Source organism: Ambystoma mexicanum, chromosome 3p, assembly GCF_040938575.1.
Source record: "Ambystoma mexicanum isolate Mex_15411 chromosome 3p, UKY_AmexF1_1, whole genome shotgun sequence".
In the NCBI taxonomy this organism is placed as follows: Eukaryota; Metazoa; Chordata; class Amphibia; order Caudata; family Ambystomatidae; genus Ambystoma; species Ambystoma mexicanum.
Window position 1 is genome coordinate 144,709,823 of NC_090925.1, and position 16,848 is coordinate 144,726,670.

Genomic DNA, 16,848 nt, shown 5'->3' on the forward strand with positions numbered 1-16,848 from the left:
TGGGCTACTCCCCTCGTTAACTCTAGTGATCCCCTCTTGGACGACTATGATGGGTTTATACAGGCCCTTAAAAACATGTTTGACCGCCCTGAGCAGGTTTACAGCGCCCAGGAACGCCTGTTAGACTTTCAGCTAGGCTCCCAGGATATGCTTACGTATGTGACCCGATTTAAACAACTGGCTAAGGAAGCTGACTGGTCCGCTGAGGCGAGCTTTACCCTGTTCAGGAGAGGATTGAACGAAGAGATTAAGGATGAGCTGGCCAGAGTGGCACGATCAAGCTCGTTCCAGGCACTAATGGATCTCGCCATGCAAATTGACTTCCGTATCCAGGAAAGGAAGACAGAAAAGAAAAAAAACAGGGGAATTCCTCCCAAGGTATCATTTGAGAGTACCGTCAGAACGGACACCAACCCAAGCCCAGTCACGGAACCTGAGCCCATGCAGATTGGGGCCTTTCGTGGACCCATATCTCTGCATAGAGAATGAGAAGAATTCATACGGGCTTGTGCATGTATTGTGCCTCGGATAAGCATTTGGTTAGGGAATGCCCTCTAGGACCCCCTCGGCGTTCGGGAAACGCCAGCTCCCGATCCTAGATGGAGCAGAGCTTCGGGAGAGAGATGTTTGCTCCACATCAGTTCCATCCTTGAACTCTCCTGGACAAAACAATCTGGTGATATTACAGGCCTTCTTATCACCCTCCAAGAATAAAACCTATTCCATTTTGGCCCTGGTAGACTGCGGAGCTATGGGGATATTCATCGATCAAGAATGGGTTACTAAACATCGAATTCCGTACGAGACACAAAGCACCATGCAACCTGTGGAAGCTATTGACGAAAGACCCCTCGCATCAGGGCCCATAAGCCTGCAGACCAAAGAGATCCAGCTTTCAATAAATCACCATCAGGAGCAGATTAGGTTTGACATCATTAAGTCAGCTCATTATCCCATTGTTTTGGGTATGCCCTGGCTACAGAAACACAATCCATATATCAACTGGACAGCGGGTTCTCTATTCCTAGGCTCAGAGTTTTGCATGTCTCACTGATTATCCCTGGAACCTCCGTTAACACATCCAAAGGAACCAGCAAGGGAACAACAGACATCACTCATGGTGTCTAATGTCATACACGTTCCTGAGGCCTATCAAGGATATGCTGATGTATTTTCGACTGCCATAGTCCAGGCCTTACCCCCACACAGACCTGAAGACTGCGCAATAGATACAGAACCCTCCGCAGTGATCCCCTTCGGCGGGATGTTCATCCTTTCCGAACCCGAGAAAAAGGCCCTAAGAGAATATCTGGATACCAACCTTGAAAATGGCACCATAAGACCTTCAAAATCTCCTGCTGGTGCTTCCCTATTCTTTGTTCCCAAGAAGGATACCAAGGAACTCAGACCCTGCCTCGATTATCACGGCCTAAATCAATGCACCCTCAAGGACCGGTACCCGTTACCCTTGATTTCGGACATCCTGGAAGCCGTGAGAGGCGTGGTAATATTCTCCAAGTTGGATCTCAGGGGCGCCTATCATTTGATTCGTGTCCGGGAAGGAGACGAATGGAAAACCGCCTTCAGAACACCCTTTGGCCATTATGAATATCTAGTCATGCCCTTTGGACTAGCTAATGCCCCGGCTATTTTCCAACGCTTTATGGACAGGGTGTTTTCTGACATGTTGTTTCTCTTCGTCATTGTATATCTGGATGACATATTGATCTTCTCCAAGGACCCTATACAGCATGAAGAGCACGTGAAGGCAGTCTTGCAGAGACTTAGAGAATACAAACTCTTAGCCAAACCCGAAAAATGTTTCTTTCATCTAACCTCCGTTCATTATCTAGGATTTATCCTTAGCCCAGAAGGAATCGGTATGGATCCTTCAAAGGTAAAGGCCATACTGACCTGGCCTGCTCTTACTTCCGTGAAACAAGTTCAATCGTTCCTGGGCCTTGCCAATTTCTACCGCAAGTTCATATCTAATTTCTCCGAGATAGTACAACAGATTGTTGCTCTCCTGAAGAAAGACACTCCCTTCCTCTGGTCTATACCACAAGAAACGGCGTTCCAGCGTTTGAAGACAGAGTTTACACAAGCTCCTATCTTGGCCCAACCCGATACTAGTCGACCCTTCCTAGTAAAAATGGACGCCTCTAATTACGCCATATGTGCGGTCCTGAAGCAAGAATTAGGAGATAAACAGGAACACCCAATTGCCTATCTTTCACAAACTCTGACTCCTAGTGAAACACACTATTCAGTCATGGAAAAGGAATTGTTAGCCATCCGTCAGGCCTTCACTGAGTGGCGACATTTACTTCTGGGAGCTAAACATCCAGTTCAGGTCCGTACGGACCACCGGAACCTCCAGATTCTACAGTCTTTGGAGTGTAGGAATAGACGCCAGGCGCGATGGGCCTACTTCTTTGCCCAGTACCAGTTCCACATCACTCATGTTCCAGGATCACAAAACCTAATTGCTGATGCCTTATCTCGACGACCAGACTACTAGCCCATTGAAGACAAGGCATATCCTCAGATGTTTTCCCACAAGATCTTTGTAGCCCAAGCAGCCAACCTCCTTGAAGAAATCCAAGCTCAGACCCAATCCTCTGATCTGTGGAAGGATATATCCAAGAATAATCAATGGAATCTAAGGGTCCGGGAAGGGTATCTGTTCAAGGACAATGTATTGGTCATCCCTACAAAAAGGCTACAACAAAGAATAATAAATCTCTGTCATGATACCCTACACTCCGGACATTGTGGCATCGCTAATACCCTCCGTCTTATACAAAGGCAATTCTGGTGGCCTAGGATGAGATTCGACGTGCGGCAGTACATTTAATCCTGTATTGTCTGCAGTCAAAATAAACATGATAACAAGAGACCCGGCGGGCCTTCTACTGCAACCTACACTGCCAACCAGGCCATGGGAGGTTATCGCTACGGACTTCATTGTGGAACTACCACCTTCCCGTGGATACACTACCATTATGGTTACCATAGACTTGTTCACTCATATGGCTCATTTTACACCCCTGCATAAACTACCATCCTCCTCTGTACTAGCAGGAATCTTCCTGGAACACATATTCCGTTTGCACGGACTCCCTTCCAAGATCATATCGGATCGTGGACCTCAATACATCTCACAATTCTGGAAATGTCTCTGTCAATGCTTAGGAATCCAACATGCCCTTTCTTCAGGATATCACCCTCAAACCAACGGAGCCACAGAACGTGTCAATCAAACCCTGGAACAGTATCTTCGATGCTTCGCCACCAAAGTTCAGGAAGACTGGTCCCTCCTGATACCCGTGGCTGAATTCGCCTACAACAATTCTGACCATTCAGCACTTAAGAACAGCCCCTTTTATTGCAGTCAAGGTTTCCAATCCATCGGTACTGCCTTCTGTTCTTCCTCAACCTACACCAGTACCTACAGTTGACTCCTGGATCGAAACCCTTGTCAAAATACATAAGGAGGCCAAGGAATTTTTGGAGAAGGCCAGAAAACAGACCAGGAAATATGCAGATTCCAAAAGAAGACCTGGCCCTTATTATGCAATCGGTGACCAGGTCTGGTTGTCCTCAAAACTATTACCCCGACATCTACGGCCTAGTAAATTGGCCCCTCGATACTATGGTCCATTTCCCATCAAAGAAATCATAAATCCCGTTTCTTATCGGATCAAATTGCCAGACTCCTGGAAGAAAATACACCCAGTCTTTCACACATCTTTGCTGAAACCCTAATAGCCATCCTCCCGGAAACCCTGCAAACCTCCTCCTATGCTGGTCGACAACCAATTGGAATACGAGGTGTCCTGGATTTGTGATTCCAGGTATAGCAGAGGCAAGCTTCAATATCTGGTTGAATGGAAAGGGTATCCCCCTAGTGAAAGAACCTGGGAGCCTATGTCAAACATCAAGGCCCCTCGGCTGCTCAGAAGATTTCATCTCATTCATCCGGGAAAACCTGGAGGGACAGGTCTTCGGAGGAGGCATGCTGTCATGAATAACAGAGTGCGCCCCTTTTGGGCTTCCTGGTCCCTGTCACAGCGGGCTTGCACTCATTAATACTCCCAAAATGGCCGTCCAGCGTAATCCATTCTCGCTCCATGCGCTGGACGTAGCCTTTCTACTAATAGACCACGCCTTCCGCGGCTCCGCGCGTCTCAATGCTATTGCGAAGTAGCGACCAGATGTGTGCTCCGTAGCTCGCGGTTCTTCTCCTTTTTTCCAATCCCGCTATTCCTTCCTTGTCCTCCCCCTTCTACTTAACTCCTGGATTCTTGGCTAGCGTGCTTCCACTGCCTCCTGGATTCGGCGTCCCGGAAACTGAACGCATTCTGGATTCGGAAGAGACTGTGGCAGCCTTCTTCAAGACCCGGTCCATCCGCAAGAAGGCATCGACCAAGGAGACCAGTAAAGGATGGACTCAGGTGAGAAGGGGGGAACTCCTTGACACACTGAGCAAGTGTACATCGGGGAGATCGGGGGCACGTTTCGACAGCAGGGGCACTGATAGAGCTCTCATCGGGATGCCAATGGCCTGTTCCACGTCGGGGAAGCCGACAGTGGGGAGGGAACTGGCACCCTCCTGTTCTGCTCCATCTCCAGGCCGTGAGACGACGGGAGCGAGCTGTGCCACACACCGGGGAGGCTGGCGGGCTGGAGTGGAAGGCTGGTGTCCTCTGGGCTATGCAAAGCGGGAGCTCTCAGTAGGCGCACCGGGGGGGGCTGGTCTGCATGTGCAGTTGTCCGTAGTCCTCACCAGCAGTTGTTACAGGTACCGGGAGGTGGGCCCTCCTCTACTATGTGGTGATGATCAATGACACAAGTGAGGCAGGAGTTAGTTCGTCAACTGGCGAATGGGAAGCTGCTCGCCTCTATTTATTAAGGACAAAAACGTGATCACACACGCACCCTTCTGTGACGTGCTGTGGTCACAACACAATGTATGCATTGTGTGCAAAAAAATATATATATATCAGGACTCTAGTATTCCCACTGAGGTATGGTACGAAAAGAGCTGGGTTTGTTTTAGTCACATAACATGGTGCGAAAATATCTATATTTGTGTTTATTACGTAAATACATAAAAGTACCATATGAACTGTCTAGTTTGGGGTGTGAGTCAGGGTGGTGCTGAATGCGACCACCCCACATCCACTCTCTCTACCCTCATCCATCCCACTCCCACTCTCTCTACCCCTTCCAGCCTACCCCACCCCCATTACATATGCTGGTTGGGTTTTGTTTGGGCTATTTTGGGTTACTTTTGTCCTCCTGAGGCTGCTTTTCTTCATGTTTGTTGCCCCAACCAACTACCATTGCCCACCCACTCCTTCTAACCCCACACACTCACCCACCCCTACACACCCTACCCCCTCCCTCTCTACCTGCACCCACCCTAACCCCACACCATTTATCACTATACAACTGCACTACCCCACCCTCTCTACCCATCCCCACCCTCTCTAACACCAACTACTCAACCACCCCTACCCTCACCCACCCACTCTACTGTCTACCCCCACCACCCTACCCCCGCTCTCACTACCCCATCCACCCTACCCTCACTCACTCTAACCTCACTCACTCAATCGCCACTCTCTAACCCTACCCGCCCTATCCTGTCTACCGTCAACCACCCAACCCACACCCTCTCTACCCCACCCACCTACCCTCCCCTCACTTGCTTTATCCTCACCCACCCAATCCCCACTCTCTATACTCCTACCCACACATACCCTACCCTGTCTACCACCAACCACCTAAGCAACACCCTTGCTACCCCCACCCACCAATCTCTCTACCCCACCCACCCTACCCCACTCTCTTGTACCCCAACACACCCTCCCTACTCCTGCTGTCTACCCCAAACTACCCTACCTCAGCTCACCCTACCCCCACTCTCCCTAAAAAAACGCCTGCTCTCTCTATCTCGACCTTTTCATCTTACCCCCACTTGCTTGACCCCCCCACCCAACGACCCTACCCCACCCACCCTACGTCAACTCTCTGTACACCCACCCAACCTCTCCCACTCTCTTTCCCCACCCAATTACCACTCTCTACCACTCTCATTCGTTTTCGCTCCTATTTCCTCTTGCTCATCATCGATGACACCCTCTCTCAATGGTTTCCTCCCTTGCTTTATTCTCCTCCCTTCTCATTTTCTTACACACCTGCGCTCCTTATCGCATCCTTCTTTGAAACGTTGCACTCTCCTCCTTGCAAACTGGTGCCTACGAATGCAAAGAACAGCAGTAAACGCCAAAACGATCAGCATTGCCAATGCTTGTTGTTCCATTTCCACCACTGCAGACGTAAACATACAAGCACTGCTTGTGCCAATCTATCAGTGAACGTATTTTCCTCCTGTCTTTCCTCCCTGGGACTGACCTTTCAGTGCCACCCGTGCAGCACCTGGAAGATTCCAATACACACGTAGGGAGATCCTACATTACCTGTTTTTGTTCTTAAAAGAAAAAAACAGTCTCCCATTCACGGTCCGCGCCAACACAGAGTCTCGCGAACTGTAAACTGTATCAGAAAGAAAGGGCAGCTTTTAAACCAGCAAACCCTACTCTTTACCTCAGAAATAAAATGGATGGTTCTGGCGAACGATTCTTCCCACTGAAACGGCAGACTGCGCGTGCGGAGCCGTTGGTGGACATAAATGAGCGGTAAGGGCGGGTGGGAGAGCCTGTCGGACAGGGTGAACTGGGCGGGTGGGGAAGCCTGTCGGACAGGGTGAACTGGGAATTGTGGGTTCCACTCGGCGTGTGATAGATAGCAGCTGGGCGCGTTTCAGAGAACTTTATCCATGCAGCTTAGAGGCACAGGATACTTGGCAAGCGAACACTATGAGAAAGCTCTACACGCCTTCAATGGGATGCGCGGGGAGTCACGCCACCCCCAACCCCCAGAGTCATGTTTTTCTGTGAATGAAAGTCCTTATTTAAAGCTCATTCTTACAAGTTTTCTTAGAAACGTTCTTGAGTCACATGGAACGCAGTTTCTGTTAAGCTTCGCATTTGGTTATATTTTCAAAAGGACACGAGGACAGATTTTGTGGAGGTTTGGGAAGAGGACTCGACCCAACGTAGAGACGAAGAAGACACGGTTTAAGTTTTAATCTTGAGAAAATATGGTACTTGAGTATGAATTTAAGAAAAGTCTTATTTGACTAAGTTACAAGTGTGAATTTACTGGCAGTTTTACATAAACAAATCTATTAAAATGTATCAAGACACCTATAGCCAATATCCATTTCAATACACAAGACTCGAAATCTATCAAGCTGCACGTCATGCGGGGCCTGTACAGTGAAAGGAAACCTTTTAATAGGGTTACCTATTGCGCCTTGAAACACTTGTGTGTAGGCGCGTTACAAATGGCATGTCATACTATACCCTTCGTCGTTCATCACCGGGGAAGTCCCATGTTTACCCTATTTTTCCCATTGTAGATTGTGTCGAGGGCGGGTCCTAGGATTTGCAGGCCTTGGGCGGCAAAACATGTGTGCCTTCTCCCTCCCCTTATTTACATGAATAGTGACATCAGTGATACTACAAAAAATAATGTAATAGAATGAGTCTTTAATACGCAAGTATCATGGGAAGTTACATAAAAAATACATTGCCATGAGTAAGGCAGGAGACAAACAAACTGTGATATCCAGCATAGTAATTATCACTGTTAATATTTACCTATGTGGAAATATCAGGAGTGAGGCTTTATTTGAAGTAGCAGCGGACAGTGTGAGCTGAATACCTTACATACACTTTTAATTTTGGGAGATAAGGCATAGTGAAATAAAGGGATTTGCCTGGGAGCAGACACTTTGTTTAAGTGGAGAAGCTGGGATTTGAGACCAATCTGAGTTCAGGAACTTGAACACATCTCTTCCCAGATGTAATTGGTAGGCATATTTCTTGTAAAGGTATGATGACATTTGTGATTGAAAACATCTCCTGACTGTGGAAGGCATTGCAAAAATATAGTGATTTTTTATTTTTTTATTTTTTTATTTAAGTGTATTTGGTTTATTTCAAACCTTTCACGATCAGTAAAACATTACATTTCATAAAGAGATCTGTCGTAATGAAATCACATCAAACTAGACAAAGCAACGGTCCAAAGAATAAGTAAAAGGTAAGGGGTAACTAAAAAGATAACTAAAACATTAACTGAAGAATAACTAGAAAAACCGGAGAAGGCTAAACTAATTTAAAACCCCATTCGGGTTCGAGTGGAGTACTTAAAATAAATTTTGATTACCAACAATGTTAATTAAGATAAAATTATTAGATCAATGGTTTGGAGTAACAAGTGAATATCTCACATTAACTCAACACATCCTTTCAGTCGTTCAAATTCATTGTTTACGATGCGTTTCCCTCATCGATATGGTCTAGCCTTTTTAGGGTATTTTCTAGAAATTTGACCGTTGCAAAGTTTATTTTTGGGGATTGGCAAGCGTAGATTCGACTCCACCATTTCTCCGCATCTAGACCGCATAAGTCAGTGATGTTACTTGCTAGAAACAAGTTTCGCAGGTCTCTTAATTCTGTGCAGAATAACACTAAGTGAGTTAGAGATTCTTCGCTTCTTTTGCACAATCTGCATTTTGTACATATTTCCTCTTTCGTATATCTTGCTTTTGTTGTCTTGTTTTGTAGAATATTCAGTCTGAAACGTAATAACAGATCTCTTTGTTTCGAATTTGGGAACTTTTTCAAATAGTCTGGTAAGATAGACATCACACCACAATTGGATTTCAGAAGTGTATGGGTTTTTGACAAAGCTTGTTTCATTTGAGTATTCGACCAGTCCTCAGCCCAAAGCGCTCTTTTTACAGCTGTTGGTTTCTCCGCTAGTGTTTGGGTTTTAAGGCCAAATTCTGTCAGGGTTTGTTCATTTCTGTTTTTCCAATCTTCTACTGCTTTTTCTTCATAGTTGTTGGATTTGCCCAATATTTCAAATTGGGGAGGTGTCAGATTATTCATTGTTTTTCTATACAACATCAATTGATTGTAGCGGATGTGTATATATATTGATGTTAGACCTAGTTCATGGCGAATTACCGAGATTGGGATTGCTTTTGGTATCGGGAGGACGGTTTTCCAAAAAAGACCTTCTAAAGTGGGCCAGAATTTCTCTGGGATATTTGTACCAGTTTCAGCTCCATATATTAGTGTAGGAATTACTTTGAGCCTGTAGAATGTTATCACTGGGCAGAGAGAGAATTTTCCGTATCTTTTATTGATGATGATTGCTTGGGCTGTTAGCTGTTTAGTTTTTGTCTTTAGCATCTTTTTCCAGGGCTCTTCATTTTTTATTCCGCTTATTTGTAAACCCAAGTATCTCATTTCATCACATGGTTTTATCCAGGTTTCATTCACTTTCCATTCTTCATTTTTGGTCTTTTTCCATCTTTTATCACCGATTATTAATATTTCGGTTTTATCTGCATTTATTTCTAGGTCATTATTTTCTATATATTTTTCAACCTGATTTAAAGCACGTTGCAGACCAATTTGTGTATGGTCTAAGATTATCAGGTCGTCAGCATAAAGCAGATGGTTGACTGGTTTACAGTTTAATCTCGGTGGAAAAGTCCTGATGTTTTCAAAGCATTGTTGCAGGTCTTCGATATAAAAGCAGAATAAAGTGGCTGCTAGCGGGCATCCTTGTTTAAGGCCTTTTGCTGTTTTTATATCCTCAGATAAATTTCCGCCTTGATCTAGTTTAATTCTTATTGAAGTTTCGGCGTACAGTTCTTTGATCGCTTTCAAGAGATCAGAGGGGCACCCTTTGGAGGCCAATTTTTCCCAGAGCCGACTTCTATTCACGCTATCGAAGGCTTGTCGTAGATCAATACTGGCTATTTACAGTTTTTGTTTGTTTGTGTAGGCCCTTCTTTTCATCAGTCCTAGAATCAGGAGATTTAAATTACACCCCACATTTTCGACAAAGCCTGATTGTCTTTTATCATAGGTATTCGAGTCCTTGATCCAGATTTTTAGTTGTTTTAGCAAAATAGTGGCAAAAATGTTTCCAACACAATCTAGCAGGGCGATTGGTCGGTAATTTTTAGGATCCATCCTATTACCTTTTTTAAAAATAGGAACGATGATAGCCAACTTCCATGATCTTGGTATTTGGCCTTGCTTCACAATTCTCTTAAAGAGTCTTTCGCAGAAAATTGCCCATTTTTCTGGATCTTCTTTTAGCACTGCGTTTGACAAGCCATCTGGACCTGGGGCTCTTGAAGAGCTTGCTCTCAAAATTAAGGACTTTATCTCTTCCTTATCGAATTCAATTTCCCAAGGACATGGTGGTTCTTCTTTAATATTGTCCTTATCCGGAGTTTCTGTCTCGTTGAATAATTTTGTAAAGTGTTCTGACCAAACATTTTCGGGTATTGGATTCGTGAGCGCTGCCGTTGATTGTTTATCATTTAGCAGGTCCCATAATGATCTACTATTTGCATTAGATTTTGCTTTCTGCATGGCTTCAGCATCTTGTTGGAGCAGTTGCGATTTGTGGGCTTTCTGCCAGTTTTTGTATTTTTGTTTTCTTTTTTGGATCAGTTCTTTCAGATCTTTGTTCTTTCCATTTTTTAATGCACATATGTCTTTCCTTAGTAGTTTCTTTTGTATCACTACTTCTGGGTCATATACATGTAACTTTCTGACTCTTGGTTTTATGTATTTTCCGAAGCTTTGTTTAAATATCTGTAATGATGTCTCATATTCTACGGACATTTTTTCTTTAGATTGCCACTTTTCTAGGTTTTTTAATACAACATCAAAGTCGCTTTTTTTCAGCCTTAGGCGATTTAAGCCATGTTCTAACTCTATTTTCGCATCCCTTATTTGATTTGTTCGAGTTTCCCAGTATAAAAATTCAGCAATGATTGGTTCATGATCACTGTAATTCGAAGGTGATATCCTAAAGCTTTGTGCCTTTGCTAGTAATCGTTCGCAAACAAACATATAGTCAAGTATATTACTCACATTGCCATTTGACCAAGTCTTTGCAGGTGGTATATCACCCTTCATATTACCATTAAGTCTGTGCAATCTTCTTGCTTCCATTTCTTCATTCCACGTTTACGTTTATAGTCGTTTTTGTTTGTGTCAATTTGGGGAGCTTTATTTTCTTCAAAGCAATTCGCATTCAGATCGCCACAGATGATAATATTTAGTTCTTTGTATGCTTCTGTTTTTCCATCTAAGCATTCCATTATTTGGTCTATGAAGTATTCATCTTCATTTTGTAAGGGGTTCCAATAGACATTTAGTATTAACATTATTTGGTTGGCTTTTGGAGCTTCTAGCTGAAATTGTATGACTGTTGCTTGTGTGTGCGAATTAACATTTTTAGATTCAATCACCTGTATTCCTGACCCATTTTTAATTAGGGTTAAGAGACCTGCAGATGGTCTTCCAATCGAGCTTCCTTTAGCGGGATTGCATAGCACAGTGAATCCTTCCTTAAAAGGGGCTATTTTTAGCCAGGATTCCTGTATGCATATAATATCTAGCTCGTTTAGAGATGGATTGAAATCATTGAAAAGGTGTCGGAAACCTCTGGTGTTCCAGCTTCCTATTTTCCATTGGTTAGTGTGAATTTGTTTGAGTGGCTACAGTTTTTGGTTTGGTGACGAGAGAGCCTGCTAACCAATTCCAATATTTCGGATCTTCTTTTGTCGTTTGTTGCGAATTTATTAGTTCGCTTGTTTTTTCATTTCTTCTTATTGTTATTTTTATTTTATTTAAATGCTCTTTTTCGCGCATTTGTATTTGTTCTTTATTTCCATTTTCCATCGCTGTACTGTATGATGGTTCTATAGTCAATCCTGATTTGTTTTTATTTTCACTCATGTTACTCTGGTCATGTTGATAATTCTCTCTTTGATTTGTCTTTCTATTTTCGATTCTCGAATTGATTGGATGCAAACCTTCATCTCCAGAGAATGTTCTCTCGAAGTGTACAGTTTTATTTTTTCACTGGTTCCAGGCTCTTCATTTGTGGTTTGAACATCGGCTAGTTCAGAGATCGTAAATCCCAGTGCTCTGAAATTCTCGTAGGCCTCTAGCATAATCGAAGCAAGTATCACTGAGTTCGTCACAATTTCCACCAGATCAACGCGCGCTTCATTCGGAAAACTTACTGACAATAGTTCTTCTGATTTTATTGTTTTTAATTGAGGGATATATTGAAGAAGTCTCATAATTGCTGATCGATTTAATGTCAGTCCATCCGAATTTTTTACCGTTTTTTCAATTATTACAACCGTGTTTTTCGGTGGTTTTGGTTTTTGCTTCATCCATTTGGAATTCAGGCCGGTGTTTCTGGAATTTCCTTGTTTTCCATTCAGGGGCCATGGCTCCTTTCTTATATCATTTTGTTGTGCATTTTTCGGGAAAGTAAATAGCAGTTCTTTTTGTGAAGAATATCCCTTCGGTTCTTTTGATTCGAAGTATTTAGCTGTGCATTTTTTTAGTTTATCACTTAGGGTTAGAAAATCTTCTTTATCAGGTGCCCTGGGATCAATGCATACTTCTTTAGCTTCGTATGTATTGAAATCCATGATCACTCGTTCCTGTGTTTCATCTGTTTGTACATTTTCATCATCATATACCGAGCAGTCTAGGAGTTCTTGTATACTTCTTCTTCTGATGACACAGAGACTGTTGGGATCTTTTCAGGGATCAACTGGGTAGGTGACTCTATAAGTTTGCTGCAAGAGGCGGCGCTAAGCGGCTCTTTTTCCACTATGTCTTTTACATTTCGTAAAAAGCTCCTTGACCCACATTGCTTCTTCTTTTCTTTGCTGGTCACGTTTTTTGTTTTACTTAAACTTTTTTGGCTTTTCTTTTGTATGTTGTTTGTGTTTACTACTTCTGACTTCTTATTTGCATTTGGATCGAATATTGGGAAAGCACTTGTTTTTGCTTTCTCTGCATTTTCAATCGATTTTTCGGCAGTCTCAGATGTAGTATTTTGGCCAATTTCATTTTCAGTTTGTGTTGGTTTAGGGATTATTCTTGCATTCAGAGGCACGATGTCAGAGGCTCCTGGATGTATTGATTCAAGTCCCGTCATATGTGGAGCACAATGGGCCTCTCTCTGCTCTTCACATGTGCGAGGCCGCATGGGGCTCAGTCTTGGTTCAGTCTTTTTGATTGGGGGGCTAAAATTGTAACAATTTCTCGAATTCCTTCCAAGAAATGATGTTTGTCGGTTTTAGCTTCTTTTGGTAAATCAATCAAGGTTTTTAGGACCACTCCGTCCATTTCTTTCTCTCGACTTCGCTTTTCTTTAATTTGCTCCATGACTGATTCCACATAAATCATTTTACTATTCATTAAAGCAATCATTGTTGATTGGTCTCGTTGGTTTTCATTTAAAGTTTCATAAAGTTTTAGGAAAGGGGCCAATGTTATTGATACAGATGCTATGATTGCTTCCTGTGTCTCTTTTAACCACCTCACTTCATTTGTTGATCCATGAATAAGTACTATTTGTACGTCTTTGTAAATTTGTTCTTTTCTTTCTGTTACTCTCATTTAGACTGGACTCTGAAGAGGATGATGAGATGTCCTCTGATGTCATGGTTTCTGTTGGGCCTTTTTTTGTGTGTGGTAAAAAGTTTTTAATTTGATCTTGTAATGCTTTTATTTCCAGAGCACGATTTTTGTTTATCTCTCTCTTCAAAAGTCCTTTGTCTGTGATTTTCTAATTTGAGCATTATTTTAGTTGCAGTGTCACTGGTCGAAGGTACTTTATTAACAGAATTTGTAGGATCCTCCGGTGTATTATGCAGAGAGATTTTCTCTGGTGAATGGATTCGAGGGCGCTTAGGTGCCCAAGAATCATGTAATTCATTCTCTGTGCTTCGTTTTGGAGTGGATTCTTTCTGATCTATTTACACTACACTTTTCTGTGCGTTGGTATTCATAGCATTCGATTTTTCTATGGTTGGGTTTATCATCTGTGTGTCTGTGATCCCTACTATGTTGTTTAATAGATCATCATCTGTTATCTCAGTGGTTACGTTTCCTGTGAAAGGTGAATTACTTTCTTTTGACACAGTTCTTGCACTGGCATCTTCGTAGCTCTTTTTAATCATTTCAATTTTGTCACTATTTGAAATTTTGCTTTTTTCCAAGGGGGCAATTTTCCCATTAAAGGGCCATCTTAGAGTGCCAATCTCTGATGTGGAATAACACCTTTTTTTTGTTTGCTTCTTCAGGTTTTGCATGCCATAAGCTTCCAATCCTTTATCTTGGCCACCATCTGCACCAGTGACCAACTTTTTTATGCTGATGCTTTTTTTTGGAACTTTGGGATGTATGTTTTCGTTTGAAGATTTAGGCACTTTATTTTTGTTTAGGACATTTAGTGATGGGGTGGGGTAAGAGGCTACTTGAGCTATCTCCGGGGACGTTTGAAGGGCCAAGTCATTAGTTCCAGCTAGGCCTGTTTGCCTGTGCTTTTCTGTTGCTGGGAGCCTTTCATCTTGGCTTTCCTCGTCTCCGGTCACGTGAGAGTTAATTCCTCTCTCTGCGTCCGCAGCACACAAAGCCAGTTCAGGCTCCTGGATGTCTCCGCCCACACCTGGAAGCGAGCCACACGGCCCCTCGCAACTACGGGGCTCAGCGTTTGCCTCTTTCGGGCCATCCGCCTTGGCTTGCCGGGAGGCCGCGGCAGAGCACAAAGGCTCCGCGCACAGCTCACAGTTCGTCTCCTCTCTCCCGCGGGGAGCCACATGGACATCGCCCGCGCCAACGCTCGCCATTGCCTCGGCGATCGCAGGCGGCTCCTCTACACCCCTCACCATAACCCCCCCGTCCCGCTTCTCTCGCTGGCCGCGCCGCTCACCGACCACAGCCTCAGCAAACACCTCATCGCAGAGGGCACCGGAGCCACGGCGACAGTCACACGCCTCTTCAAAGCATGCCAGCGACCCTCCAGGCGCTGCACAAGCATCCAAAAAAGGTGGGGAGCAATTGTTTTGCGGGATTGGGGAGCGGTTTTCATTTGTGATGGTATTACAAACTTTATTGAGGCTTAAATTAGATGGCAGTTTTTTGCATTGTTTCCCAATGCCTTTTGTGCCAGTCTTTGTGATAGATGGAATAAGAGTAGTGGCTAATGATGCGTTAAGAAACTGCTTTTCTGCCAAGACATCTAATGCACGTACCTTACTCCGTGTTCTTGAGTGCATGTCTCCTGATGTCTCAAGGTCCATTTGTTCGCACATCGGCGAACACTCGGCAAACACTCTGCTACGCTCCGCGTCTGTGGGTGGTTCTTCAGGGTTCCAGTTGTAGAAACAAAGAACAGACTCCAACAGGCTCTATCAGAGGGTATGGGTGACAGAGCTTCTCCTTCTCCTTCTTTACTGCCAAACACTCGGCAAACACACTAGTGATTTTGTTTTGCTAACTGAAGATAACTGCTTGTTTTTGCAGTTCCAATTGCTTTTATTTTTATTGTGTATATATTTGGCCAAATTGTCCCAACTAGCAATATGCTTTTATTTCAGAAGTTATAGCTAAGGATTATTTTGGCTGTCAAAAGAAATAAACTCCAAGCAGGTTCCAATGATGTCAGGGCAGGGCAGGGATTGGGCCTGGGTCAGACAGGGCAGGTTGCGTCTACTACAGGATTGCCCTCTATTGCAAGGAAGCCTATTTACCTGTAAGGTCTTGAGGCAGTGAAGTAAGCAATTTTTGCGGGTCTTCAAATGTTATCAAAATGAACAGGGCTCAAGACCTAAAAAAAAGCAGGGGGTAAATAATACATGCATCGGCACTAAGTACATGGGGCAAGAGGCATAGTTGGAGCCAGTCTCCTTGCCATGCTCATCTAAATCACTGGTTGTGGCAGCGTTTCAGTCTCCTCTCCTGCTGGGTTCAGGCTTGGTGACGTGTAAGTATGCACCTTGCTAAATTAGCAAGTGCTGATCACTTCAAAATGGGAAGGGAGTCTCATCAATGGACCATCTGACCTTTGAATGGAGGGGTGGACAGGTCAAATCTGTGTTGTGGGAGTTGCCGGGGGATGCAGGGGATGCTATGTTGCATTTGCAGGCCTTTCATAGAGATGTATGTTCACTTAATATAAGATGAACATCATATCACTTCGGTTTGTAGTTTTTTATTTCTTAAAATTAGTAGAGCATGGACAATTTTGTTTTGAGATGATAGTGGTACTGTCTCAGTTTCCCTCTTGGTATGGGTTTGATATGGGCAGGAATACATTGATAAATGTCTGTACCAAGGTAGAATTTTGCAATAGTTTGTTCTGTGAATATACTTACTTTTTAGAGTTAAGGGAACTAACCCTGTTATTCACAGTGGGAGTTTTACTATCACTGCATTAGCAGTGACTAGGAAAAGGAAAAGAAAAAGAATAAGGTGACTAACCAAGTGGGATAGGAACACCACACATGGGTACAACTACGCTTTCAGACACACGTTTGTTCTGGCATATATTAAACCATATCATGGTAAGGCACTTTAATAATTAAATAGACACAAGAAAGACAATATAAGCACAGGTGTACACATATTCAAACACAAACATTAACATTGTATGACCATGTGAAATAGGTAATGAGATTGTACCTGGCACTAGCGTCCAGTAGAGGAATAGGGAATGGTCCTGCATGAGGTGGCACATTGTTCACAATGAGGGAACACTAGTTGATAAGATCAGCTCAAGCATGGAATGTAATTTGATATGTGAAAGGCTATTTATGGGATTTCTTCCTTTGTTTTCTCCTCCTAGTCCCAATCATCCCTC

The 16,848-nt window shown here is 43.6% G+C and overlaps 1 protein-coding gene across 2 annotated transcripts in view; it reads left to right on the forward strand.

Annotated features, from left to right (window-relative positions):
• Positions 1-6,667: 6,667 nt before the first annotated feature.
• The window catches only part of LOC138579502 (uncharacterized), a 1,088,345-nt gene continuing 1,078,164 nt past the window's right edge, over positions 6,668-16,848 (forward strand). For both annotated transcript variants that reach the window (XM_069649821.1, XM_069649823.1), the window contains exon 1: positions 6,668-6,707. In XM_069649821.1, coding sequence (XP_069505922.1) covers positions 6,701-6,707 — 7 coding nt within the window. In that variant the 5' untranslated portion in view covers positions 6,668-6,700. The remainder of the gene's footprint in view (positions 6,708-16,848) is intronic.